Raw genomic sequence first — 26930 nt, 5'->3', positions numbered from 1 at the left:
CCACATATCTGTCCAGTTTATCCTTATCAGGAAAAATTCTATTTAGTATTTTTATTTAAGAGGCGAAGATTTCCTATTTACATTTTTGAGTGTAAAATTCGCCATTAGACCTAAACTTTGCATCAACAATGCAAAGTTTAAGCTCACTTATTGCATACTCGGGTAAATGTAAATTATTGCACAGGTCTTCAAATAGAAGACTTAGCAAAGCACCATCTAGGAATCTTGCAAATAATTGTAACATAAAAAAGACCATATTGTAAACATTTAGACCAGTCCTTAATTTGTCCACTAAATAAGTATTCTTTACACTTGGAAACTTTGCCATTAGGATCAATTAATTCACTAACCACTTAATTAGTATGCAGCTGAGCCACTGAAACTGGTTCTAACTGGATTACCTTTTTTTGTGTTTTTTTTTTTTGTTTAGCTGGGCTGGTTGTCATGATTATTTTAATTAGTTCCTCTTTACCTGGCAACAGCTGTTTTATTGTTTCATTGAAGCTACTGTTAAAAGATCTTGCAATAGGTATCTGTATCATTCAGATCATTTTGCTTAGTAATCACTTTTATTCATAATTACTGCATTTCATTTCTGTTGTAATGTGTAAATTGTCATTATTTCTAAAATTTTCATACGACTTAAAAATAACTGAAGTTCACTGGAAAAATCTTTGTACTGTAGTAGGACTACTGGTCCACACTCCCTGAGGCAGCAACAACCAACCCGCTGACTATACGGAGAGGTGACATCTCTGCTATACATGACCCATGTTGCTTTATTGCTTTTACTACAGTGCCATTACCGAATGAGACTCTCCCCCTTCTCCAGTACCAAAACCAAGTGCAGCACTTGCCTGCAAATAGTCGAATTGGGATGGCCCCATCACTGAAAAGGTGCATGCCAACATGCTCAAGGCTGCAACATCCAACATGGAGACTGCCTGCCTCCAAACTGCGGTGATGCGCAAGCTGACCACTGTGGTCTACACGGTATTAACTGCTCCAAAACCAAGGGTTGGCACACAGGACACAGTGAAGTCAGTGACAAAGAGGAGCCATGCTACAGCTGGGTGCCCATCCAAGAGAGAGCCCTGATCCCAAGCCGCCAACAACACTCACAATCCCACAAACTGCCCGGATGAGAATCGCCATCTATCCTTGGAAGAATGGCAGGCTTTTAGCATGGGACTATACCTGCATGTCGATGCTGGCTGACAAATTCATCAGTGTTGGGAAACAGGGAGGTGCTGCAGATCACAGAGAGGAGTACAAGGTCAGCAAGTACAGAGACGTAAGCCATCGGTATCAATTTGTCCAAGTGTGATCAGAGACCTTGGGATCATGGGGAAAGAACGCCAAGTTTCCTGAAAGAACTAGGTTCCAGACTCAATGACATCACAAGGGACCCCAGGACGGCCATCTTCATATTCTAGCGCCTCAGCGTGACCATCCAGAGGAGAAATGCTTGCTGCATAATTGGCTTACGTCCAGCTTCAGAGGAGTTGGAGAGGATTCATAATCTTTTGATATAGTTTATCAATATATTCATGTTTGTGCTTCTTAAATAAATGATCACTGACCTTAAACATTATATATATATATATATATATATATATATATATATATATATATATATAATTATATATTATGGGGTGGTAGGAGAAGACAAGTACTCACATGGATTCTAGGGAGGGTCTCTAGACTGCCTACAAGACATTTCACTTTCTTTTCCGAGGCTAAGGGACTCCACATATTGCACTAGAGGTGGATCATATATATATATAATATATATATATATATATATATATATATATATATATATATATATATTATATATATATATATATATAATATAATGTCGTGCCGAATAGGCAGAACTTGCGATCTTGGCTTAAATAGCAATGCTCATTTTGCCATATAGGACAAGCGAAAATTTGTGTATGCAATAATTTCGCCAAAATCATTCTGAACCTAACGAAAAAAATATATTTGATTGTGTTTTAGTACTAAATTATTGTAAACGTATTTAAAATATATTTAGTTGGGTTAGGCTAAAATAAATTGCTCTTGTTATAATAAGGTTAGGTAAGTTTTCTAAGATTCCTTTGGTTCAAAATTAAATTTTTTTACATTAACATTAATGAAAAAAATATATCTTTAAACATACAAGAAAAATTTTCAGAAAGGACTTAATTTTAATGAGTTCTTGCTAATTGACCAGTTTTACATATTCGGCACGACATTATATATATATATATATATATATATATATATATATATATATATATATATATATATATATAATATATATATATATATATATATATAAACACTGATCTCTGGCCGAAGGAGACTCGAACCTACGAACCTTGGAACAAGGTATGCAGTGCTTTACCATTCTCACCACACTGGACAATACCTTGGCGCCCAGCTCGCGCTAGACGTTGATCCAAGGCAGCCAGCCACTTGTCTTCTCCTACCACCCCAAAAGCTTACAGCTTTTCATTTCATCCCTTGCATACATCGATATATATATATATATATATATATATATATATATATATATATATATATATATATATATATTATATATATATGGATATATATATTATATATATATGGATATATATATTATATATATATGGATATATATATTATATATATATATGGATATATATATTATATATATATGGATATATATATTATATATATATGGATATATATATTATATATATATGGATATATATATTATATATATATGGATATATATATTATATATATATGGATATATATATTATATATATAAGGATATATATATTATATATATATGGATATATATATTATATATATATGGATATATATATATTATATATATATATATATATCGATATATATTATATATATATATATATATATATATATATATATATATATATATATATATATATAATCAAACTACTCTTTCGGGAATCCTATACTTTGATATAAAATTATTTTTTTCTTTAAAAAAGGGTTGATTTAAAAAGACATTTGCATTTAACTTCTTTATTTATAAAACTCTCGAATAGTCCTATACAAACTGACTAAAAATACCTTTGTACACACGACTCGTCCTGCCCAGCTGACCCACCAAGGCGCCTCTCGCTAACTCCTACACCATATGACAATAAATTTGCTCTAAACTTTAGTGTTGGAGGATCACTGGACCTGAAAAAATAGGGTTTCCTAAAGCATTGTATGCATTATGCTCTCCGTACCATCCACAGTGCAAACAAATTTACACATTAATCCAAAAGTCATACAATAATAAATATATATGTAAACGATTAAAAAACAGCAATTGACATTTAAATACATTAATAAAGCAGACACAATTTTGAGGCAACAGCGGCAGTAAGGGCAGGTATAAGCAGCACCGAGCAGGTAAACTTGGTGACTGGGTCCAGCCTCCTGCTAGACAAGGCAGCCGGGGACAGCGGCCTACTGCGATCTCTGGCGGAGTGTGCATGCCCGCGCTCCGTAGTCTTGGACCAGTGCACGATAATGCGCCTCCAGTGTTCACAGAGGCGGAAGTTATTGTAAATGTGCGATTGAACAAACTATGACACAAGCGAGTATTTTCAAGTTAGTGTGCGGATGAACCGTAGATATGTACTTGTGACCACCAGTCCGCGAGCACCGCCTCCCGCCAGGATGTCCGCAAGTTGAGCCACAGTTGCGCCAAAACGAGTACCATTGACTGAGTTTCAGTCAGTCCAGATGTATTGGCCGCTTCTGCTGGGAGGCAGACTTAACGCCTACGTTAAGACAACAGACTGACTAATCCTGTATCACAGCTGAAGGGGTCTGAATATCAGATGATAAATGTAAATGTGACGACCATCACGGAGGTTGGAACATGCCAGTGTCTTCACCTAGAGTAACATGGAACAACTGTAATTAAATCTTGAATATAAATATCTAATTCTGTTATAGTAATTTTTAAAAACTAGTTGAACAAAGTCACTTTTATTATATGCTTCGGTGTTAGTCTGAGCATGTCCCTGCTCAGTCTGTCAGGAGAAGTGGGCGTCACACTTGTTCAATGAGCGTAAGACGCAGGAGTGAGCCGTGATATAGCACCCACAAGTATGTACCAACAGCTTGTGTTGAGGTCACGGAGAAGACCAGGGCGAATGACTCACTGACGCCCTTTGGTCACGAACATGAAACTTGGGAGTGCAGTCAAACACTACGCTTCCCCAACCTGCTGTGGGCGGCTCAACAGGAGGCACAGAGGGGAAGAAGTTCCAAATGTGCAAATGACGTCCGTGTCAGTTATGACTGGAGGTGTTTGGGAAGATCCCTCGTCGAGTTGCTCTGCATTTCTTTTGTTAAATTTCTCAGAAATGTCAGTGATATCTTGCGTAATTTGGCTTATACTTAACATGAGAACAATTTACCAAGATGCCTGACTGACGCGTTAAAATGAATCTACAATGGTTACGAAAGAACTCATTATTAACTTATTCGACTAGTAAGTGGAGGTAGGTACTCGGATTTTCAACATTAAAGACATCACTCAGTAAATGATCCGATCACAGCAGAGGGTGACTCTTCCTTCACCAATTCCAGTTTAGCCCCGACACTTGACCTCTGGAACGGTTTTTTTTTTCAGAGATATTTGGAACTTCTCCCCACCACGTCTCTTCAGAACATACTAGGATACAAAACATCGAGAGCACATTTTTACCACTGGGAGGGGGTAAGCTTAGGGAACAACGAGCAGTGTGTAGCCTCATCTAGGAGACAACAAGATCCTAGCCTCCCCCTCCCGACATGCTCTCTCACGGACAAATAAACACTGACGGCCTCACCAAAGACAAGCGACATGAAGCACCTGAAAACTGAAGTGGAAGTGGACTAACTGTACAGCCACTGACTACACACTGTAACTGCTTCCACTTCAAGGTAAAAATTTCCCAGAACGCTTGGAAATCAGGATGAAAGGCTAGGGGCATATGGATATTTTTCAAAACCAAAAAACTTATATTTTCAAACATGAACACAGTAATGATGGCCGCGCAGCCGTCCTCTGGTCTAGCACTTCAGAAGCAGTCTCGGTTTACTACTGTTTATACACGTATTTATCCACATTGTTTTACATATACAGCATCAGTTTTTAATGTACACACAATGTCTGTTTGTATTTTTGGGAGGTATAACTGAGTACAAGACCTCTGGGGCTGCGCTGACAGTCTTTCCCACTTTAAGATTCGTCACAAAGAAACGTCCATTTGTGAAAGGACGAGCACGAGAACAGAAGGCCACTAAGTTATGTGTGTGTGTTGCCGCATTGACAACATAATTTCGTATTTCAAGCACAAAGCACGGCGATGTATTTTGGACTAGCGTTCACTGTAATAAAATACATCTTATTTACAGGTCATGTGTCTTCATCTTTCGTCAACAACTATTCACAACTCGTTCACCTCGCCGTTTGCGACCCCTTGTAGCCTACACGAGGGGAGAGGTCACTGAGGTTTGGGGGTCAAGGTTGGCGTGGTGATTGTACTGTAGGCGTGGTTTGTGCTTCTTAGGGCATGGTGGCCTGGGAGGGCGTGTGTGAAGGGACTGAGCAGGAGCATACGTGCTGTCGTCAGTACTACAGAAGGACCCCCCGCGCCCCCATCTGGCTTCTCCTGCTGCCCTCAGAGCCTCTGCCCAGTTGAGATCCTGAGCGTGGGAGAGAGGGTGATCAGCAGAGCAACAAGACCCACCCGAGGAACAGCGTGATTCGTCCTCAGACTCTGCGTCACCTAACGTGGAGGACTCTGGCGAGGTGCGGCCGTTGAGAAGTGGCTGAGAGTACCACTCGACGTCACTGGCCTCTTCGGGAATATTGAGGCCCATGGGGCCATCTTCCATACCCATTTCGGTTCTGTAGCACTGTTCATCGCCTTCCACCCTTGGATGCGTCCCACGCAAGTTCATCATTCGCACCTCGTAGTCACCGGAGCCTTGTACAGTGTGGCCAGCCAGGGGAGACGGTGGGGCACGCATGTTAGCGCGTGGGGGGCGCGGACCCAATAATGGGCTCCCATGTGACCTGTGGGAACCCCCAGATGATGATCCGCCATACGGAAGCTGCTGGAGCAGAAGCCTAGCGGAGGGCGACTGGCCACGGCTGCCGGTGGAGGCTAGGGTGTTGTCACTGGACTGGTCCCCACCAATAAGTGGTGGAGGAGGGGGAGGGGGAAACTGCAGCACCGGTCCAGAGAGAGAACCTGCAGATAAAATGACACACATTAATATTTATTACCCTAATTAAAATCATTATAGATATTTGTATTAGAATTACTGGTGCTCAACTTGTACTATCTGCCTATATGTTTCTACCCAAAGGTGGATAAAACGCAGAAATTCAAAACCTGCTTTCAGGGAATTTATCTTCATATCCGCAGAAGTTAAAATTTCAATGTTGACAATTTTAAACATTGTGGAAAAAGTGAAAAACTCAAAATGGGTACACGACACAGGATATATATTTTCACAGGAAAGAAATGGTAAAAGATGTAGAAATAACAATGTCAGATGATAGTGGTAAAAAGAGACGTACAGCAAGAGACCTTTATTAGTACGACTTCAAGCGGATACTCGATAAAACCTCGTGTAGGGAAAACAGCGTAAAAATAGCCCTCCATTTGCTTTTTTTTTTTTTAGCACTTGTTCGCTACGCCATACTTCAACTGTCATAACACGTTGAGCTTGGAAGAAAAAATAAAGCGAACCTAGCCCAGTGTATGCAAATATCTGAATGGATTATGAGAACCAATGGAACTTTTCATGCACTTTTTATTCTCTCATCTAGGATACTATTTAGAGCTAATAACTCCTTCCAGAACACTGTCCATCTCTGTGTATATACAATGAGAGTTCGCTTCAGTCTCTATTATAGGAATTATTCTTGACTTGCAGGTAAAAAGCTTTTAGCCTAACAAACTAATCATAACATCTTTTAAGAAAAGTGAGAAATTCAAGCTATAACATAGTCTTTTTTTTTTTTTTTTTTTTTTTTTTTTTTTTTTTTTGTGTGTGTGTGTGTGTGTGTGTGTGTGTGTGTGTGTGTGTGTGTGTGTGTGTGTGTGTGTGTGTGTGTGTGTGTTTTTGTTTCCACGGAAGCCTTAAATCTAGTAGATTGTGCTCTGACATGGAGACGTGAAAGAGGTTTCATAATCCACACATATGGAAGTAACTCGAAGATCATATTCTGTTATCGCACTACAATACTTTACTGGAGTAATAAATATGAGTGGTGTAGAATATACACAATATGTCCACGACTCGCCGACTATCGCCTAGCAATTTTAAGAAACGGTTTCAAAATGGAGCCGAGAGAGGATAAAAAAAATCCTAAATCGATTACAGGAATGTTGAGTAGGGTGTGTTGTTGAGAGCAGAGTGATGAGAGAAGAAGAAATCAAATAGTGACCTTGATTTGAGCACAAAAAAAGATGATGCATGGGAAAGATAAGAATGATACAAGGGAAAGACGAGAAAGATGGTACAAGAGAAAGACAAAGAACGCTGGAGAAGGATGAAGTTGGTTTAGAAAGACACGTAAGCAAACACTATAACATATTTATTAGAAAACGTTTCGGTCCTGGGACCTTGATTACTTCTAACATACAGAGGAACGAACGAACGAAAGTTCAGGTAAGATCCCAAATGGGATGAGCGGGGAAGACGGGACAGACGAAGAATAGTGCTGGAGAGGAGTGTTCTTAGTCGTAGAAATAGAGCCAGGGCTTAACCCAGCAGCGAAGGCGATCGTGGGACAGATATTGAGAAGAGAAATTCAGGCTCTTCTGTTAGGACTCCAGTGGGGTGAGCGAGGAGGAAGGGACATGCGACATTTAGGGCTAGAGAGGAGTGTAGAACTGGGCCATGTCTTAACCCAAAAGCTAAGGCGAACGTGGGTCAGAGAATGGTACCTGTCATAGAAGGTACCTGTCAGTGAAAACACGGTTATTTGTAAATAGGGTTTGGAGCAGGATCATGCAAGTAGAAAAGGTTGTGTTGGTTTGTGGGTCTGCGAATGTCTTCATCAAGGAGAGTGGTCCAGTAGTCATGTCGTGTCTCAAGTTTGTCTATCTGTCTGTCACTGAGCGTCTTCCAGTACAGATTCAGCACAGGGATGTCTAATTGCGCATGGAGAGACTCGCTTGTGGCGAAGTCTTCCCACCTGACATCAAGCACCCAGCGCAGCGCCTTGTTCTGGACACGCTGCAGTTTAAGTAAGTTTGTTTTTGCTGCAAGAGAAAGGGCTAGAGGAGAGTAAGTTATTAGAGGACGTATTAGGGATTTGTAGAGGTGTAGTTTGGTGCGTTGAGAGGCATGTTTCAGCTTGTAGAGGCCCGCAAGGGCCTTAGTAGCTATTGCATGCCTTGAGTGAATGTGTCCGTGTAAACGAAGAAGGTAGTCAAGATTAACGCCAAGGACAGTGACAGATTGTGTGATGGGGATGTAAGTGCGGGTGTCAGCTGTTCTGAGCTCGACAGGTAATGGAGGATCACGTTTCCTGTAGTTAAAATATGTAATGCTGGATTTAGCTGCATTGGTTTTGATCCTCCATTTTTGTTCCCAGATGGCTATCCTGTCGACCTCATTTCGTGTTTTGTGTGTGAGTGTATCTATATTGGCATGAGTGATAAGTTGTGTAATGTCGTCTGCATAGGCTAGTGTGATGGAGTTGTGGTATACAGGTGTTGGAATGTCATTAGTGTATAAAATGTAGAGGGTAGGGGAGAGGACAGATCCCTGGGGTACTCCGGCTTTTTAGCGTGAAGTAGTCAGAGTAACAGCCTTGGAATTTGATTCTCATGGTACGGCCGTCTAGGAAGTTGCAGAGGAGTTTACGAGTAATGAGAGGCAGGTTAAAGTTAGTGCAGAGTTTGTACCTGAGCCCTTCGTGCCAGACAGTGTCAAAGGCTTTTTCAACGTCTTTTGCAACCAGGGCTGTCCTGTTTCTTTGTTTTGTGTTTATGTGGATGTACTTGAGAATGATGTTAATGGCATCCTGTGTGGATCTGTGTGTTCTGAAGCCAAACTGGCCATCAGAAAGTAGAGAATTGTGTTCCAGGTATCTGCGAAGGCGATGATTGATGAGTTTTTCAAAGAGTTTTCCTAAAGTTTCGAGGAGGCTGATAGGGCGATAGTTTCTAGGGTCAGAGTGGTCTTTATTGGGTTTAGGAAGGAGGATAGCAGTAGCAGCTTTGAAGAGGGAAGGGAAGTATCCAGAGGCAAGGGAGGCATTGAGGAGGTTTGTGTAGGCAGTAATGATAGAGTCAGGAAGGTGTTTCAGGATAATATGGTTTAGGCCAGAAGCACCAGGAGCCTTGGGAGGAAGGTGTCTGAGGAGAGTTTTAATGTCTGTGTTGGTGAAAGGAGTGTCGAGTCCTTGGGAGGAGGTAAGAGTGTCTAGATGTATGTGGCTGTCTGGTGTTGTTTCTTGTGTGTGTGTGTGTGTGTGTGCGCAGTGTTCCAGTGTTCTATGTTCTGAATGTGTTGAATAACGTTAGGGTGAGGTGGGTGAGCGTGGAAGATGTTCTCCCAGATGTGTTTGAAGATATTGGTAGCAGCCTGCGGGTCTGAGATGTGTGTGTTGTTGTGGGTGATGTTTGAATTTGTTGGTGGGAGTTGTGCCTCTGATTTTTTTGATAAAGTTCCAGAAGGCTTTAGTGTTTTTAATACGCTGCTTGTCTGCTTGTTGTATGAGTTGTGACCAGTGATTGTTGTGGTCTTGGTCTAGGCTGCGTAAAATATCGTTTCTAAGGTAAGTGAGATCTAATCGGACTTGATTAAATCTGTGTGTGTTGTAGAGGAAGCGGTTGTGGTAGCAGATAATTAGTCTTCTTGTTCTGAGTGACGGTTTGAAGGAATACCGAGTGGTGTGAGTTTTCTTTGGTATTGCGATGTTGGCTGCTTGTATAATGGTGTCCTGGATGAGATCAAGTTGAGTATCGATGTCAGAGATGGGTTTGTTGCTGTAGTCATAGGTGAGGTTAATATTGTCTGTGTTGTTTGAAAGCATCCCAGTCAGCGTTCTTGTAGGAGAAGGAAGGTGTGGTTGGAATGAGGATAGGGTTGGAGGAGATGTGTAAGATGACTGGGGTGTGATCAGAGCCTGTAATAGGGCCAGGTGAAATGTAGTGTTGAAATAGAGAGCTGGCTCGGTTTGCCAGAATGATGTCTGGTTTGCCTTGGCCCGTGTGGTTGTAGAAGGTATTGAAGTCTGAATGAACATCGAAATGACTCTAACAGAGACGATGTAAGGTACGCCTGTGTCTTCCACAGAGACTCCACGGGGCATTTGATGAACTGGAATGAGGCACAACTCGTTCTCACCGAACCAGACCTCAGACGCCGACGGTGCCTAGAAGCCTCACTAATCGCCGTCACCGACACTATAGAACGCAACACTGGAAACTACAAAATTTCAAAAACATTGGCATACATGATACTTAAGCAGCACCAACCCAACAACACAGGAGTCACATGATTTCATCGTCTACCCGTCCTCATCATAGGTAGAGGTTGTCTTGATAAGGACCTGCCTCGCATGGGCCAGTAGGCCTTCTACAGTGTTCCTCCATTCTTATGTTCTTATGACATTCCTCAGGTCACGTGCGTCACATCTCACTCTCCGCCTATACATATAATGTCTTTCTACCTCTGTATGTTAGAAGTGATCAAGGTCCCAGGACCGAAACGTTTTCTAATAAATATGTTATAGTGTTTGCTTACGTGTCTTTCTAAACCAACTTGTCGGTATTTATTACCAAGGTTTATACCAAGGATGAAGTTAATCACCTTTCAGCCAGAGAATATGGTGCGAGGTGTGACCTTCAATAATGTCATCTATGGCTATTTTAGAAGTAATGTACAAGTGTGTGAGTGCTAGTTGGATCGCCAGACACTGGAGTTGTGGACTGATAACATAATATTTATTTATCGCACTTGGTGATCTCGAGCTGTGAGTAGTTCATTGCATGTCGATTCTCTGAGATAACAAGCTGTAATCAGTCGTCAAATGATAAAACACGCTTAAGACCCATGATCACAAGACACTGTGTTTATGGTAAAAAAAAAAAATCTAAGATAAATGCGACACGCATATGTAAGCAGTGTGAGAAGTGAGGTTGTAACTGAAGTTAAACCACACGCTTATGTATACCTCTGCTATGGACAGGTATTAGCTCGTCTGTCATGCAAATGCTTCCCTTCCAGAAACTTGTAAATGTTATTCTGTTAGTGAAGTAGACAGAAGTTCCACAGTAGTAATTAATATTAGTACTACCTATAATGTGCTTTTTTTTTTAGGTTGAAACTCCTCTAAACCATGCTTTTATAAATTGTTTATTAGGTAACACACTGTACAAAATTTTACTTTTGCACCGAAGTTTACTCATCTCTAAAATGAGCACAATATGATTTGTTTTAATCATGCTCAACCTCTCAGGTCAACCTAAATTATTTGGTAATATTCAAAATTATTGAAATGTATTAATATATTTACTGATGTTCGCGTTGTGCTGACAACAATGAATTTACACTCGGTGTGTTTGACTTTACAAAACCACGATCACATATTCTTCACATAGTCCTGTATGTGTTTATCTCATGTCCTTACCTTTCTCTGGCATGGAGTTGAAGTTGTGTGAGCGATGGCTGGCGTGGCTGCCGCTGTGATCACTAGAGCCTGTCTTGGTGCCTGACTCGTCAGATGCGGGTTTGTTGGGCAGTGGGGTCTGGCCAGGACTCACTGGGATGTTAGGAGGTAGTCTGTTACCTCCAGGGCCACGGAAAATGTCCCTGATGAGGGGTGTGGTGGCGTACGGTTCAGGAGACATACACCTGGGACAGAAAAGGGGGAACCCAGGATAAGAATCGTGGGTTAAGAGAAAGCGTGAGCTACATAAGCCAAAGGATAATATAACTAGCATCTGAATGAAGCATTGCTGACAATACACAAGGAAGTTACACGTTGCGGAACAAGCTTCTATTAGGACAATAAACAGGATGAACTGTGAATACATAACGAATTAGATGAAGATTCTTCTTGAATAAAACCAATTTTAACACGAAAGAGTACTCTGAGTGAATCTTACTACGTTGTAACATGGCGAAGTATTCCTGAATGAAACCTACTACACCAGGAACTAGATATGAGGTGTTGTTATGCTGCTGCTAACTGCCAGGAAGTATAATTACCTTGGGTCAGCGTGACTGCCGAAGGACACGAGCCTGAGACCGTCTGGATCCTCGTACACATCCTCTGGTTGGCGACCTTCGTAGCCACTCTTACTGGAGGCCGGAGCTGCTGGCCTGTGGTATAGCTGAGTAATGGGCACACCGTGGCTGCCCACGTCTGTGTACATGGTGCCCGTCACGCCCATGCCCACGCCCGTCTCCCCCCAACACCCAGGGTACTCAGACCACGGCCCACTACCTTCGCCTGGTGGGGTAACAAAAGCTAAATTTTACCTTCTAGACGTATCACGTGGCCAATAAATTCTTTACGAAGTGCACCAGACAAACCTGACCCATGACCGGGTTCCGGGAGTAGGAAAAACTCTCGGAACTCATCACAGGTACATTAAATGTCAGATGTCAGTTAAGCAGCTTAATATTATCATGTATGTGGGTTATTTAGAGCAAAGGAAGCTCGATGCTCCGTCCATTAATCGGACCCATGATGGATAATATGACTGTTTAAGCAAGTGTAATTTGATAAGTCTCACCTTTACTGTAATACTGAGGACACTTGTTGTTCTGGCGGCGTCTGTAAATACAGTAGACAGTGGCGGCGAGGGCAGCAAAGATTACAGCGGCAGCCACAGAGATGCCCACGATGAGGTAGGTATTGTTGTCGAAGGGCGAAGACTCCTTGATGTCTGGCGGGTAAGAGGTGTCGCCTGGGGGTATAGTAAGGTTGAGGGGCGCCGAGATGGGTCCAGGGCCCCGGGCTGTTACCCCACGTAACGTGACGCGGTAAGTGGAGCCCGACACCAGCCCTGGCACCAGCGTCCACGTGCTGTTCACTGTTGTGTTCAGCAACACGTGACTCTGGTTTACTGCGTCAGATACCTGTAGAGCAGTGGGAGGCAAGAATATCAGTACACTAGACGAACACGAGATATATACTTTAAGAGGTGTGTGTAGCAGTATATACAAACGTGTCTGTATATACACAGGTGTGTATTTATGTATATAAAGCAAGAGCTGTGCATATCTGTAAATACACCGTGAGATGTGTGTGTGTATGTGTATATACACAGAGATACACATGTTTATATATATATATATATATATATATATATATATATATATATATATATATATATATATATATATATATATATATATATATATATATATATACAGAACGCAAATTCTGTTAGAATATTAACAATTAAGAAGTTAAAGAGGGTTACTAAGTTTATCACTGGTTACCTGGAGATTATAACCAGTGATGCGGCCATTGGATGAATGAGCTGGGATGGGGTCCCAGGTGATCTTGACGGCGGAGGCGTTGACGTAGGTGTAGTGAAGACCTAGCGGAGGCACCGCCGGCGCTGCCTCCAGAGTGGTGGCACGGACGGCGGCGGTAGGCTGGCCCTCCACTGAACGGTAGAAAGGCACCACGAACAGTTCGTACCAAGTGGCGGGCCTCAGGTTGCTTACTATATGGGTAGTCGGCGGGGCACCGTTGCCATGGAGTGGCACTGTCTCTACACTCAAGCCACCCGCTGGATTACCATGTTGAGTTTCCAGGGGTCGGTACCGCACGTACACGCCTTCAAGCAGTGCCGCGTCTACTAGCAGTTGCCAAGACAACTGAAGTGACGCAGCAGAGGCTGGCTCCACGCTCACAAGACGCACGGCAGGTTGGAAGAGACGTGCTCTAATTTCATGTAAGGGCGGCGCGCCCCCAGCCCCCTGGGCCAGCGTCTTGACGGTGTGGGTGACGGGCGAGGGGCGTGACACGCCGTGTGAATTACGAGCACGCACTACGAACATGTAACGCGTCTCCGGGCGGAGGTCAGTTACGGTGAGAGAAACGGGCGTGGGCGTGTGGCTGGAAGTGGCGGTCAGCTGTGTTAAGGCAGTGATCCAGGCTCCTCGCAGGTCAGGGCTCCACATCTGGACGGTGTAGCCCAGTAGGGACGACAGCCCCGGCCGTCCTCGTCGCCAGCCCAACGACACTACGGTCGTGTTCACTCCTAGCACCGTCACCTGCCCAGGGGCTTCCGGCAGCGTGCCCTCGTCCGGAATCTTGAAAAAGGCCACGTTGGGATTGGTGGGCTTGGCCACTATAAGGGAGGCTGTCCACGTTGTCTCTCCGGCCTCAGACTTGGCCGTGCATGTGTAAACATCCGTGTCTGACACTTTTAGATCTGCAAAACAGGAAATACATAATGCATTTTAGAAAGACACAAATTTCATTACTGAAAATAATGACGCATTAGTGCATTAAACACTAGTCACTGAAACAAACTAAGTCACAAAGAGAGAATAAAACGGAAGACTAACACCAGTACTACGTTTGTCGACCTCACAGTCTGCTAAAGAAGACAGTTCAAGGACAAAATATGTAGTTTCTGTCAAATCTTGCCAAAATATTCACTGGTAAAGCTGAAGACTTGTAACGTGACTTACCCTTGATTCTAAGTGTTCCAAGGGGAGTGATGGAAATGCGCTCATCCGGCTTAATCGGCTTTCCTGCCTTCTCCCACACCACTGTAGGCTCGGGCGTGCCCCGAGCCTCACAAGGCATCTCACCTTCCGTACCCAACGGCAGGGTTTGATTGGAGGCCCCCAAGGCGATAATCGGGGGAGGCATGTCAGCCAAGTCTTGGACCTCGAGGTGTGCACGGGCGAGTGCCGACCCGGCGACGCCTACTGCAGAACACACGTAGTAACCCTGGTCGTCCCTCCTCACACCCCGGATAGTGAGGGTGTTGTGAGCATCCACAGTCCAGCGCCCGCCACCCCATGTCTGCCCAGTACCCACCACGTTGCCGGAACCTTCATGGGTCCAGTACGTCGTGGGCGGCGGCGACCCAGACGTCGCGCACTCAAATGACGCCGTGCCGTTGATGCCGACTCGGGCGTCAACTGGCGTCACAGTGATGAGCGGACGAGCTGACACGTAGAAACATGTTACACATTAATATAAACAACACGACAGACGTGCCAGTACAGTCTCACAGACGTTTTACACACACACACACACACACACACACACACACACACACACACACACACACACACACACACACACACACACACACACACTTAGCATTCCCCAAAATAATAATATTACTAATCGGTTAAATCACAAACGAGTCAAAAACAGTCTCTCAGGCACTCCTAGATGGAGTTAAGACTTACAGTGAACATTGAGGGTGATATTGGCAGCCACAGAGCCCACTGGGTTCTCTGCTTGGCAGGAGTACACGCCCTGGTCCTCAGGAGCTACGTGATGAATCCTCAGCACCTGGCTACTCTCCTCCAGTGCCATCCTCCCCAGGGGGAGCTCCCCCGGGGGCTCCACGCGACGCCAGAACACTTCCGGGGGAGGGTCACCCCCTACACGACACACGAGCTCAACCGTAGCCCCAGCGGCTCCCGTCACCGTCCCAGACGATGACACCAAGTGCGGCGACACTGTAAACACAGTCAATTAACCTTAATAAAACACAACACAACACTACATTAGTTTCACTGAGGGGCTCCTCCCGTACACATTCTGTTATATAATACCACTTTAAGTGGCACGTATACACCCCAGTCTTCTAATAACATATTCATTTTTCCACTATAATCTACCTTGTTCATAATTACTATCGCATTTGCTTTGTCTGTTTCGTAAGGTGAAGTCCAGGATCTTTGTTTAATTCATGGTATAACTTAACAAATCTTTGATGACATTTGTGTTGTCTCATGACACACGTGGTGGACCAGGGAATGCAGGGCCATGACACACGTTGTGGACCGGGGTCTGCGGTACCATGACAGGTGGACCAGGGAATCCAGTGCCATGGCACACTGGTGGATCAAGGTCTGCAGTACCATGACACACACGTGGTGGACCAGGGTCTGCAGCACCATGACACACACACATGGTGGACCAGGGTCTGCAGTACCATAACACAACTCGTGGACCAGGGTCTACAGTGCCATGATGCACACGTGGTGGACCAGGGTCTGCAGTGCCATGGTGCACACGTGGTGGACCAGGGTCTGCAGTGCCATGGCATACACGTGGTGAACCAGGGTCTGCAGTGTCATGGTGCACACGTGGTGGACCAGGGTCTGCAGTGCCATGATGCACACGTGGTGGACCAGGGTCTGCAGTGCCATGGTGCACACGTGGTGGACCAGGGTCTGCAGTGCCATGGTGCACACGTGGTGGACCAGGGTCTGCAGTGCCATGACATACACGTGGTGAACCAGGGTCTGCAGTGCCATGGTGCACACGTGGTGGACCAGGGTCTGCAGTACCATGGTGCACACGTGGTGAACCAGGGTCTGCAGTGCCATGGTGCACACGTGGTGGACCAGGGTCTGCAGTGCCATGGCATACACGTGGTGAACCAGAGTCTGCAGTGCCATGGTGCACACGTGGTGGACCAAGGTCTGCAGTGCCAGTCACGGGAAAAACAATGATAAAGTACGCCAACAAAATACAGTCTGCGGGTTTTGGCATTTCATTCTAGAAGACGTTTTGCCCACCTGGGGGCGAAACGTCTTTAAAATCAATTATTTAATCTGCATACTGCATACACTTGCTCATTTCATTACCTGCAGCGCTGTAACTGCGTACGCGGCTCTCACTAGAGCCATTGAAAAAGAGTTGATGGATTACCTCTAGAGCATGGGCTCTACGGCACGAGCTCTATAGGGTGAGCTCTTGCTCTTCGCATGCGGCCACAGAGTAAACTTCTATCAACTGATCCAACATTGACCAGCTTGTCTAGTATACTCAGCTTGGATCCAACCAGCACCAGCTTGTATCTAGTATACTCAGCTTGGGTCAAGCCAGCACACGTTTGTGTAGTATACTCACCTTGGGTCAAACCAGCACCAGTTTGCCTAGTATACTAAGCTTGGGCCAAACAAGCACCAGTTTGTCTAGTATACTAAGCTTGGATCCGACATACACCACTTTCCATTCTAACGCTGTCCCCTCATGAGAGGTTCCTTGATGCTGGTGAGGGGCTCTTGATCTAAGGAATTGGACCTGTGTTCCCATTCCTTGAATCGAGTCTGAATGCCTTCCATTCTCCTATGCACTGTATGATCCATACGGGTTTAACGCTACCGCATGACTGTAATGATGATAACACTGTATCGCATTTTCACCTATGCTCTTAAAGTACCTTAACATCTGCTAATGTTCCGTACGACACTACGTAACATTAGCAAATGTTTTATTTGCTATCACCCGGAGCTCTCTCGATCATACGAACGAGAAATTTCACCAGGCAATTTACAAATTCATCTCTTTTAATAAATTTAGCTTCTCCAGTTGAAATCGTTCATTCATTCATTTTGTATTATATCTGCACAAGTCTCTCAGTATTTAAAGTCATTTTGATTATTTCACTTTAGTCTGGGAAAGAAGCGTCACACTGTCAGTGACACGATAATTGTCCTAAAAACAGTCACCACAAGCTTAGTCTGTAGACTTGAGGTAAGCGCAGATCTCCATGGATAAAAACACACAAAAATTATAAAATCCCGTAACTTACATGATTACAGAGAAGACGAACACTCCTCAGTGAAAGATGGATTTATGCGATATCACGTTTCTGAAATGACTCCTTTGCGCAAGAAGCATTCACCAGTAATCCTTTGATTCAGTTAATTACAAAGGTAACTGCTCAAGAAATCCCTCATCTTTTAGAGAGAGAGAGAGAGAGAGAGAGAGAGAGAATCTCCTAGGGTGGAGATGGGTAACTTACCCTGGACTGTGAGTTTGGCTGGATTAGTCTCCCTCTGGCCGAAGACGTTCCTGGCTTTACACACGTACTCTCCCGTGTCAGAGACCCGTACCCCGCTGATCACAAGGCTCCCTCCATCCACCACACGGTACCTGGAACACAACAACCACACAACACTTGTTAACCACCCATAGTTCTGCTACCTGGAACATCACAACACTTGTAAACAACCCGTGGTCCCGATACCTGAAACACACCAACACTACAACACTTGTAAAACACTCATAGTTCTGTTACTTGGAGCACTACAACACACATTCACTACTATACAACAATCACAATTATATACGCCAGCTTTTGAGGCCTCTATATATGTACTATTATCTCTCTCTCGAGTGTATATCTTGCACACTTTTCACTCCAATGTTTCACGTACTCTACATTCTACTCAGTCTTCTAGATGTGATACAATAAGAAAAGTGTGCAACAAGTGGGTATCTTTATTGTCGAAACGTTTCGCCTCTACAGGCTTCTTCAGTCGAATACAGAGGTAACTCAGTATTGTAGATAGAAGCAGTTGAGAAGTAAAGGTTAGGTGATCAGTCCTTCAGTCTTGAAGTGTTAAGCCTCATCGTCTTAGTGTGAAGGTGATGCATGAGAATAAGGAAATTTTATACTGATCGTTTGTAAACAAAATAGGTCTCGGTTTTGTGCATCAGCTTCACACTGATAGATATGAATACTTTTCAAATCTGATGGACTGACCACCTCAAAACTACCTCAAGGCAGAGGGAGTGACTTTCCCTGTTCTACACTTCTCCACCGCTTCTGTTTTATCAAACATTAAGTCACCTCTGTATTCGACTGAAAAAGCCTGCGTAGCAGGGCAAAACGTTTCGACAATAAAGGTACCCAACTGTTACACACGTCTTGCTCATCTGCCTGTTAGTATTGTACACCATTAACATGTTTTTCTGATATGCAACCATCCTCGTTCATTATGTTAGACACTTTTTTTTTGTTACATTGCTAGAATTTGTTCTTTTGTAGGTTGATGATGACCTTTTTTACTGACAGAAATGCTGAGTGATCTAACACGTTAATGATCTCTTCAAATTTGTCTATAATACTGAAGAATAGATAGATACAAACTTTTATTGTGACTATTTTCTTATATAAAGCTTCATCAAGTGTGTACCTGTAGATTAAGCCTCCCGCTCCTACGTTCCATTACAACGCCCCCACAACCAAGCCTCACTCTCCATAGAGCCTCCTAACGAAGGCCTACAATAAAACTCTCACTTAAAAGAGTAATGGTACATCGGTCATGGAAGACACGCCCGGACCTGACTTAGTGTACGGATTTCTTTTCTAAGTGTTGTACTTTGGTTATCAGCACTCCGACCCTGCCTTTTCTACTCCCGTCTGGCATGTCCCAAGATCGAGCCTCATGCATTAAATACACAGTCGATTTCTTCACTTGAAGACTACCAGTTTAATACCTACTGGACTCATTTCTTCTCCATAAAATAAGAGGCTTGGCAGAGGGTGCAGGATACCTCGGTGGAAAGTAAACGAGCAATGATTACACTGGGAGAGAACTTAAGACGTGTAAAGGGACTTTGACTCGACAACCTTCGTGGCTGAGATATTGTCAGTACTACAAACCACCGAGTGTCTCTCAAGTGACCTGATGATACACTATTTGTGCCCATGGAGGAAAAGTATCTACTGACGATAGAAGTGTGTTTGTGAAGACCTGAGTTGAGATATTGTCAGCGCTGACGATCAATGTGTATTTGGAGACCACGACTCTTCACAGTCTTCCATACGTAAGGGGAATTACCAACAAAGTCCTGGCTGTCTTTCAAGAGGAAACTGGACAAATTCCTCAAATCGGTTCCTGATCAGCTGGGCTGTGGTGCATATGTCGCCCCTGCGGGTGGTGGGTAGCAATAACCTGGTCAATTAGAAAAGCAACCAGGGAGGCCTGGTCTGGGACCGGCCGTGAGGGTCGGTGACCTCCGGAAGCGACTACAGGCAACCTAGAGTGGGCTAAAATATTGTCAGCGCTGACGGTAGAGGTGTACAGTGTGAGAGTTATATCCTTGCTACTGTTGAAAGATAAACATTATTTACCATAACTTTCTTCTAACTATTGAGGGAGCAATAACAACTACGGCAACAGTGACTCTGGGAGGCGGCAAGTATTCAGAAGGTCAGGAGTATAAATTGTGTTAACGCTGCGTTAAGATCCACTAGCGTCACGTAAGTCAGGCCGCTAAGACCACACTTAATGGTACTAGCAGACAGGAGTGGTCTTGTATACCCCATGTGAAGCGGCGGCGGCGATGGCCACCACCAGTACCACCACCCACCATCACCACCACCACCATCACCTAAGTACCTTCATACTAGAGGCTTAATCAGCTCCCAGCGGGAACGTGTAGGACAAGGAGCCCCCGCTGACATGACCCATCACATTTGCATACACTGATGATTCTATAAACTCTTCCACAACTGCCACAGCTCCTCACTCAAGGCCAGCTCCACCATCTTCAGCCCACACTAGACTTTGCCCCAAGGAGAAGGCTTACTGGGTGCTTCCTCTCGTCCTGCGAGTGAATAAACCGCCAATATTCCAACCCAAATAGCTGACTCGTCATTAGTTCTCACTTACTACTTCGACTGTTTCAAAATCCAGTGGACAAAACTATACACACATAACCTGGACCAAAACGTCGTCGTAAGCTCCTCTCTCCTATGTGCGGGTTATTTGTTTATTGTTCCAGTCACTGTATTGTGCCTTTTTGTTCTTTCTTGACAGAAATATGAAAGGTTTCTTGCAATTAAAGATAAAAATCCCTGTAATAAGGATACTGTAATCGCCTGACACCAGAGCCAGCATTCCTTCGTCTGGTGGGAGGTGCAGACACTACCTGCTTGACGATGCTCCGGCCTCCACGCATCATGTGTACGCGTCATTCACGCTAGAATCTGAGTGACGCTAAATTAAGGGAAATTGATGAATCAATGTGAGATGTGTATATAAAATAAAGTACACATCGTAAATCTTGGAAAAGGAATTAAACTGCTGAAATACAACACTGACAAGCTAATGAGTGAAACACGAGTAAAACCCGTTTTTTTTTTTAGTGCCGTAACGTTTCGCCCTGTGAAGCAGGCTTCTTCAGTCGAAAATTAGGAAAATATAACACTGGAAACAAGTAGTTTTGAAGCGATCAGTCCCTTCTGTCTTGGTAAAAGATGGTCAGTCCTGTAAGCAGAAGCATCTGTCCAGACCATATATACAGAAGCGTAAGTGATAGGTCGCAGCTGGAGGTAACGTCACAGGTGAGCGTGGCCCACTAGTAGAAGTATTGATGCTGAACAGTTGCCTAGTTTGCCTGCTTTCAGCATGAGGGACTGACCACTGCCTATCAAGTCCGAGAGACTCATCAGCTCACCAGTGTTATATTCGCTTACATTCCAATGAAGAAGTCTGCTGCTCAGGCGCAACTTTTCGGCGCTACAGATCCCCAGGTGCTGCACACTTCATTCATCAGATTATCAATACTGTACACAAGTAATAACGTAGTACATCTAGCATGACGTGGGTCGTATTCATGATTCAGCGTTACTTAGATTATGGTACAGCATGCTGGATAGCGTGGCCGATGAGTACACATGGTGTATGTGTGTTCTAAGTAGCGTCCTCGCATCTCTTACAGGAAGCTACTACCTTTAAGTGAAACAAAGGTTAGACCTTCTTTCGCTTACGGTACAGTTGGTTGGGAAGGTAATGTGTTGTAGACAAGAGCAGTGTCCAAGAAAATGGGAAAGGAGTAGAACACAGGGCACCGAGGAACTGCCAAGCTCCTGACAGGAAAGAGGACATAGTTATGTCATTAGACATGCAGCGGCATACCTCCCGGAAGAGGGAAAAAACGACGAAGAGGGGAAAAAAGACATGAAATGAAGAGGGGGGAAAAAGACAAAACAAAACTAAGCAACCACAGAAAATGAAAAATATTTTTGAACCAGTGTCCTAGACGAGTACTATTGGTAGTGATAGTAGTCACGGTTGTGGGCAGTGACAGTAATCACGGTTGTGGGCAGTGACAATAGTCACGGTTGTGGGCAGTGACAATAGTCACGGTTATGGGCAGTAGAAGATGTAAATGGTGATGCCAACATTCAGAGGCTGTGGTCACAGAAGTGATCTCTGGTACACTGACCAACTAGAGAACCATTAACCTACCTCTCTCTCCCTCTCCCATTTACACTTAAATCACTAAGCACTAAGAATAATTATATATAATAGCTGAGCTCATTTGACCAGCCCATTCTCATTAAAATTTGAACGTTTCCTATTATTCTCTGGTCACGTCGTTGCCAGACGTATCGTGGCCATTTTTCTAATTATATGTAGTTAAATGTTTTTTTTTCAACGTTTTGCTCCCTAACGTAAATTAGCAAACCTTTAAAATGAGTTAAGAGGAAGACAATATACGGTAAGTACTGGCATCGAGAAAACGTCAGAAGTTTACGTTTTACAGCGTGTGTTGATTGGACAGTGCTGGAGGTATATGAGCGAAGCAACGTCGCTGCCAGTGCTAGAAGAGAGAGAGAGGGAGGGGAGGGGGGGGAGGTAGGTAAGTAGGTAAGCAGTAGTGTGACTAACCTGTGCTGGGTGGCAGGGTCAAGTGGCACCCCATCCTTCTCCCAAGACACCACTGGCTCTGGGTTTCCTCTGGGTGGAAGGCACTCCAACATAGCTGTTTCGCCCTCGGCCACCCTCGTTGCTTCCGGCACCACTCTGAAGTCATCCCGCAATACTGTGGGGCAGACAAGAACCAGGAACATGTTAGTCCAACTTAACTTACACGTTAAATCGTAATAATGTTCTTATATGTTGAGTCACAAGACCTGGTCACAGACCGGGCCGTGACCCCCCGGAACACCCTTCAGGTAGGTAGAATGTTAATTAAATGTTAAGAAAGTCACAAGAATGTTTTAAGACAAAGAATAAGTCACACAATACCCGTCTCTTCAGCAACAGTCGGAATTTTACTTATAAACAAACGATAACCTCCCGTTCATTTTTTAAGTAAACTTTTCCATTTATCTCGTTTTAAAGTTAAATTGTTGCCTAGAAACAAAATTCGCCAATTATAACATACCTTAAGAGGGTTAAAAATAACGTTGTAATTAAAGGGAGAAACAAAAGACTGCGGACCCTGAATCTGTCCACATTTTCTGTTCCCTCCTCTTTTGTTTTGGTATGAATTACGATCAGGTATGTCATAATTAATGGTTTTCAGGTATGTCATAATTATGGCCTTCAGGTATGTCATAACTAATTTATGATTAGTACACGACAATCTAACCAAAGTACACTTATTCTAGCCAAGGTTAAATGTGAGGTTTGCTGTTAGGAAGCAACTTGTGTTCTTGAATCCCGTTAAGTATCTAAGTGAATTCCTCACAATGGTTAGGATAAGTCTGTGCTCTACCCAATAAAAATTGACCTATTATAATACACCACAACGAAATAAATGTAAGATAGAAGCTATAAAAAATCGCATTGGACGAACAGAAAAGTGGCAGCACTGACTTAACTATGTCAGATTTTCACTGTTTAAGATGCCTTTGTCGGTCTCCCGTTTGATTGTCTTTACAGTGATGTCTGTGATAAATAGGCCGGACTGTTGAGATGGCAGTGTGTCTGTTAGCTGGGAAGAAAACTTTTCTGAGAGCATCATGGCAACTATGACACCCACAACCATGTCAATCATAATCACGCCAGTCATGTTAGCCACAGAAACCATGTCACCCACAAAAACCATGCCAATCATAGAAACCATAACCTAAACAACCATAGCAATCACGCCAACCATAGCAACCATAACAATCATGCCAAGCTCAGCAACCATGCCAACTATGGAATATAGCAGTGGTGGCCGCCACCCCCGCACGCACCTTCCACCACATAAACATCAGTGTTTATCAGACATACGAGCACTTTTCCATCCCTCGCCTCGCCCACACTGGCCTCGTGTCGCCCTCCAGATGTTTCTCCGTCTCTCCGGCCACGTATATAGCACCGGTTTCTCCCGACTCTCCTGTGCCATTATCACTAGCGGTAATAAAACAGCAGGGCGTTATATACAACGCCTTTCTGTATGCTTACACTTGTGTGTGTGTGTTGGGGGCGGGGGGAAGCTGCAATGCATCCTATCACAGCAGGTGATAGGCGTGCTTATTTTAGGACGTGACAGGCTTTGTTTATATTAGCACGTGATAGGCGTGCTTTTTTAACACGTGATAGGAATGCTTATTTTAACACGTGACAGGAGTGCATACTTTAACTGACTCACGAAATCGTAATAACACGATTGGAAACAAACCACAGCACGGGTTGGGATTGAACTCGTGGCGGTGAGTCTTAAAACCAGCGCGTAAGCCACTGGGCCAGCTGGCCTAGTGGCTTACGCGTTGGCCTGGAGTTTTACGACTCGCTCGCCACGAGTTCAAACCCCACTCGTGCTATGGTTTGGTGTGCTTATTTTAGCACGTGATAGGAGTGTTTATTGCAGCAAGTGATAGGCGTGCTTATCTTAACGTAGTCTGGGCGAGCCAAGATTACAGCTGCCAGATGTGCCAAGACTTTTTTTTTTCAATTTGTGGCTAAATATACTCTCAATTGTAAATCTTACATAGAAAATTATGAAAATTCAGAAGATTATTTTTTGTGCCACTTGAAGGAGAGGGAGGGAGGACTTGAATCCGGCAAAGAGCTCTTGATCCAAAGAAGCTGAGTTACCCTTTTCCTAGGCGTGACCTACCCTAAAAATTAGGCATATAGGGATTGGATAGGTTTCTCAAGTCAGTTCCTGATCAGCCGGGCTGTGGTGGACTGCTTACTGCTAGTACCAACAGCTTAGTTCATCAGGCCATCCACTGGGAGGACTGGTCTGGGACCGGGACGCAGGAGCGTTCATCCCCCCAAAAAATCCAGGTAGATTTCAAGTGGGAACGTTCGGAACCTGACTCTGGAAGTCTCGCAGTGAATTGGTCTGTCTGCCGTCCCTACCATATTTCCATACCCAGCCTTGTCTGCCGTTTCTACCATATTTCCATACCCAGCCTTGTCTGCCGTTTCTACCATATTTCCATACCCAGCCTTGTCTGCCGTTTCTACCATATTTCCATACCCAGCCTTGTCTGCCGTTTCTACCATATTTCCATACCCAGCCTTGTCTGCCGTTTCTACCATATTTCCATACCCAGCCTTGTCTGCCGTTTCTACCATATTTCCATACCCAGCCTTGTCTGCCGTTTCTACCATATTTCCATACCCAGCCTTGTCTGCCGTTTCTACCATGTTTCTATACCCAACCTTATCTGCCGTTTCTACCATGTTTCCATACCCAGCCTTGTCTGCAGTTTCTACCATGTTTCCATACCCAGCCTTGTCTGCCGTTTCTACCATGTTTCCATACCCAGCCTTGTCTGCCCTTTCTACCATGTTTCCATACCCAGCCTTGTCTGCCGTTTCTACCATGTTTCCATACCCAGCCTTGTCTGCCGTTTCTACCATGTTTCCATACCCAGTCTTGTCTGCCCTTTCTACCATGTTTCCATACACAGCCTTGTCTGCCCTTTCTACCATGTTTCCATACCCAGCCTTGTCTCCCATTTCTACCATGTTTCCATACGCAGCCTTGTCTGCCATTTCTACCATGTTTCCATACCCAGCCTTGTCTCCCATTTCTACCATGTTTCCATACGCAGCCTTGTCTGCCATTTCTACCATGTTTCCATACCCAGCCTTGTCTGCCCTTTTTACCATGTTTCCATACCCAGCCTTGTCTGCCGTCCCTATCATGTTTCCATACCCAGCCTTGTCTGCCGTCCCTACCATGTTTCCATACCCAGGGTAAATAGCAGTCTCTGCCACTAACGTATGGAACAGAGGCAGTACATGAAGACACTGTCCTCGTGTGAGAGGCAGTACATGAAGACACTGTCCTCGTGTGAGAGGCAGTGCATGAAGACACTGTCCTCGTGTGAGAGGCAGTACATGAAGACACTGTCCTCGTGTGAGAGGCAGAACATGAAGACACTGTCCTCGTGTGAGAGGCAGTACATGAAGACACTGTCCTCGTGTGAGAGGCAGTGCATGAAGACACTGTCCTCGTGTGAGAGGCAGTACATGACAGTCCTAGTGTGAGAGGCAGTACATGAAGACACTGTCCTCGTGTGAGAGGCAGTACATGAAGACTGTCCTCGTGTGAGAGGCAGTACATGAAGACACTGTCCTCGTGTGAGAGGCAGTGCATGAAGACACTGTCCTCGTGTGAGAGGCAGTACATGAAGACACTGTCCTCGTGTGAGAGGCAGTACATGTAGACACTGTCCTCGTGTGAGAGGCAGTACATGTAGACACTGTCCTCGTGTGAGAGGCAGTGCATGAAGACACTGTCCTCGTGTGAGAGGCAGTACATGAAGACAGTCCTCGTGTGAGAGGCAGTACATGAAGACACTGTCCTCGTGTGAGAGGCAGTACATGAAGACACTGTCCTCGTGTGAGAGGCAGTACATGAAGACACTGTCCTCGTGTGAGAGGCAGAACATGAAGACACTGTCCTCGTGTGAGAGGCAGTGCATGAAGACACTGTCCTCGTGTGAGAGGCAGTACATGAAGACACTGTCCTCGTGTGAGAGGCAGTGCATGAAGACACTGTCCTCGTGTGAGAGGCAGTGCATGAAGACACTGTCCTCGTGTGAGAGGCAGTGCATGAAGACACTGTCCTCGTGTGAGAGGCAGTACATGAAGACACTGTCCTCGTGTGAGAGGCAGAACATGAAGACACTGTCCTCGTGTGAGAGGCAGTACATGAAGACACTGCCCTCATGTGAGAGGCAGTACAT

The 26930-nt window shown here is 44.4% G+C and overlaps 1 protein-coding gene across 2 annotated transcripts in view; it reads right to left on the bottom strand.

The window, feature by feature from the left end:
* Positions 1-3032: 3032 nt before the first annotated feature.
* The window catches only part of LOC128695333 (protein sax-3), a 100959-nt gene continuing 77061 nt past the window's right edge, over positions 3033-26930 (bottom strand). The window contains exons 3-11 of one of the 2 annotated variants that reach the window (XM_070095406.1): positions 22678-22831; positions 18015-18145; positions 15439-15714; positions 14704-15189; positions 13498-14441; positions 12786-13131; positions 12256-12517; positions 11675-11898; positions 3033-6269 (exon numbers count right to left, since the gene is read on the bottom strand). In XM_070095406.1, the coding sequence (XP_069951507.1) occupies positions 5500-6269; positions 11675-11898; positions 12256-12517; positions 12786-13131; positions 13498-14441; positions 14704-15189; positions 15439-15714; positions 18015-18145; positions 22678-22769 (3531 nt within the window). In that variant the 5' untranslated portion in view covers positions 22770-22831 and the 3' untranslated portion in view covers positions 3033-5499. The remainder of the gene's footprint in view (positions 6270-11674; positions 11899-12255; positions 12518-12785; positions 13132-13497; positions 14442-14703; positions 15190-15438; positions 15715-18014; positions 18146-22677; positions 22832-26930) is intronic. The other variant, XM_053785833.2, reaches the window with a different exon arrangement.

Source organism: Cherax quadricarinatus, chromosome 50, assembly GCF_038502225.1.
Source record: "Cherax quadricarinatus isolate ZL_2023a chromosome 50, ASM3850222v1, whole genome shotgun sequence".
NCBI lineage: Eukaryota > Metazoa > Arthropoda > Malacostraca > Decapoda > Parastacidae > Cherax > Cherax quadricarinatus.
Note: the sequence above shows the minus strand (reverse complement) of the source record. Positions and strands in the feature narration are given on the sequence as shown.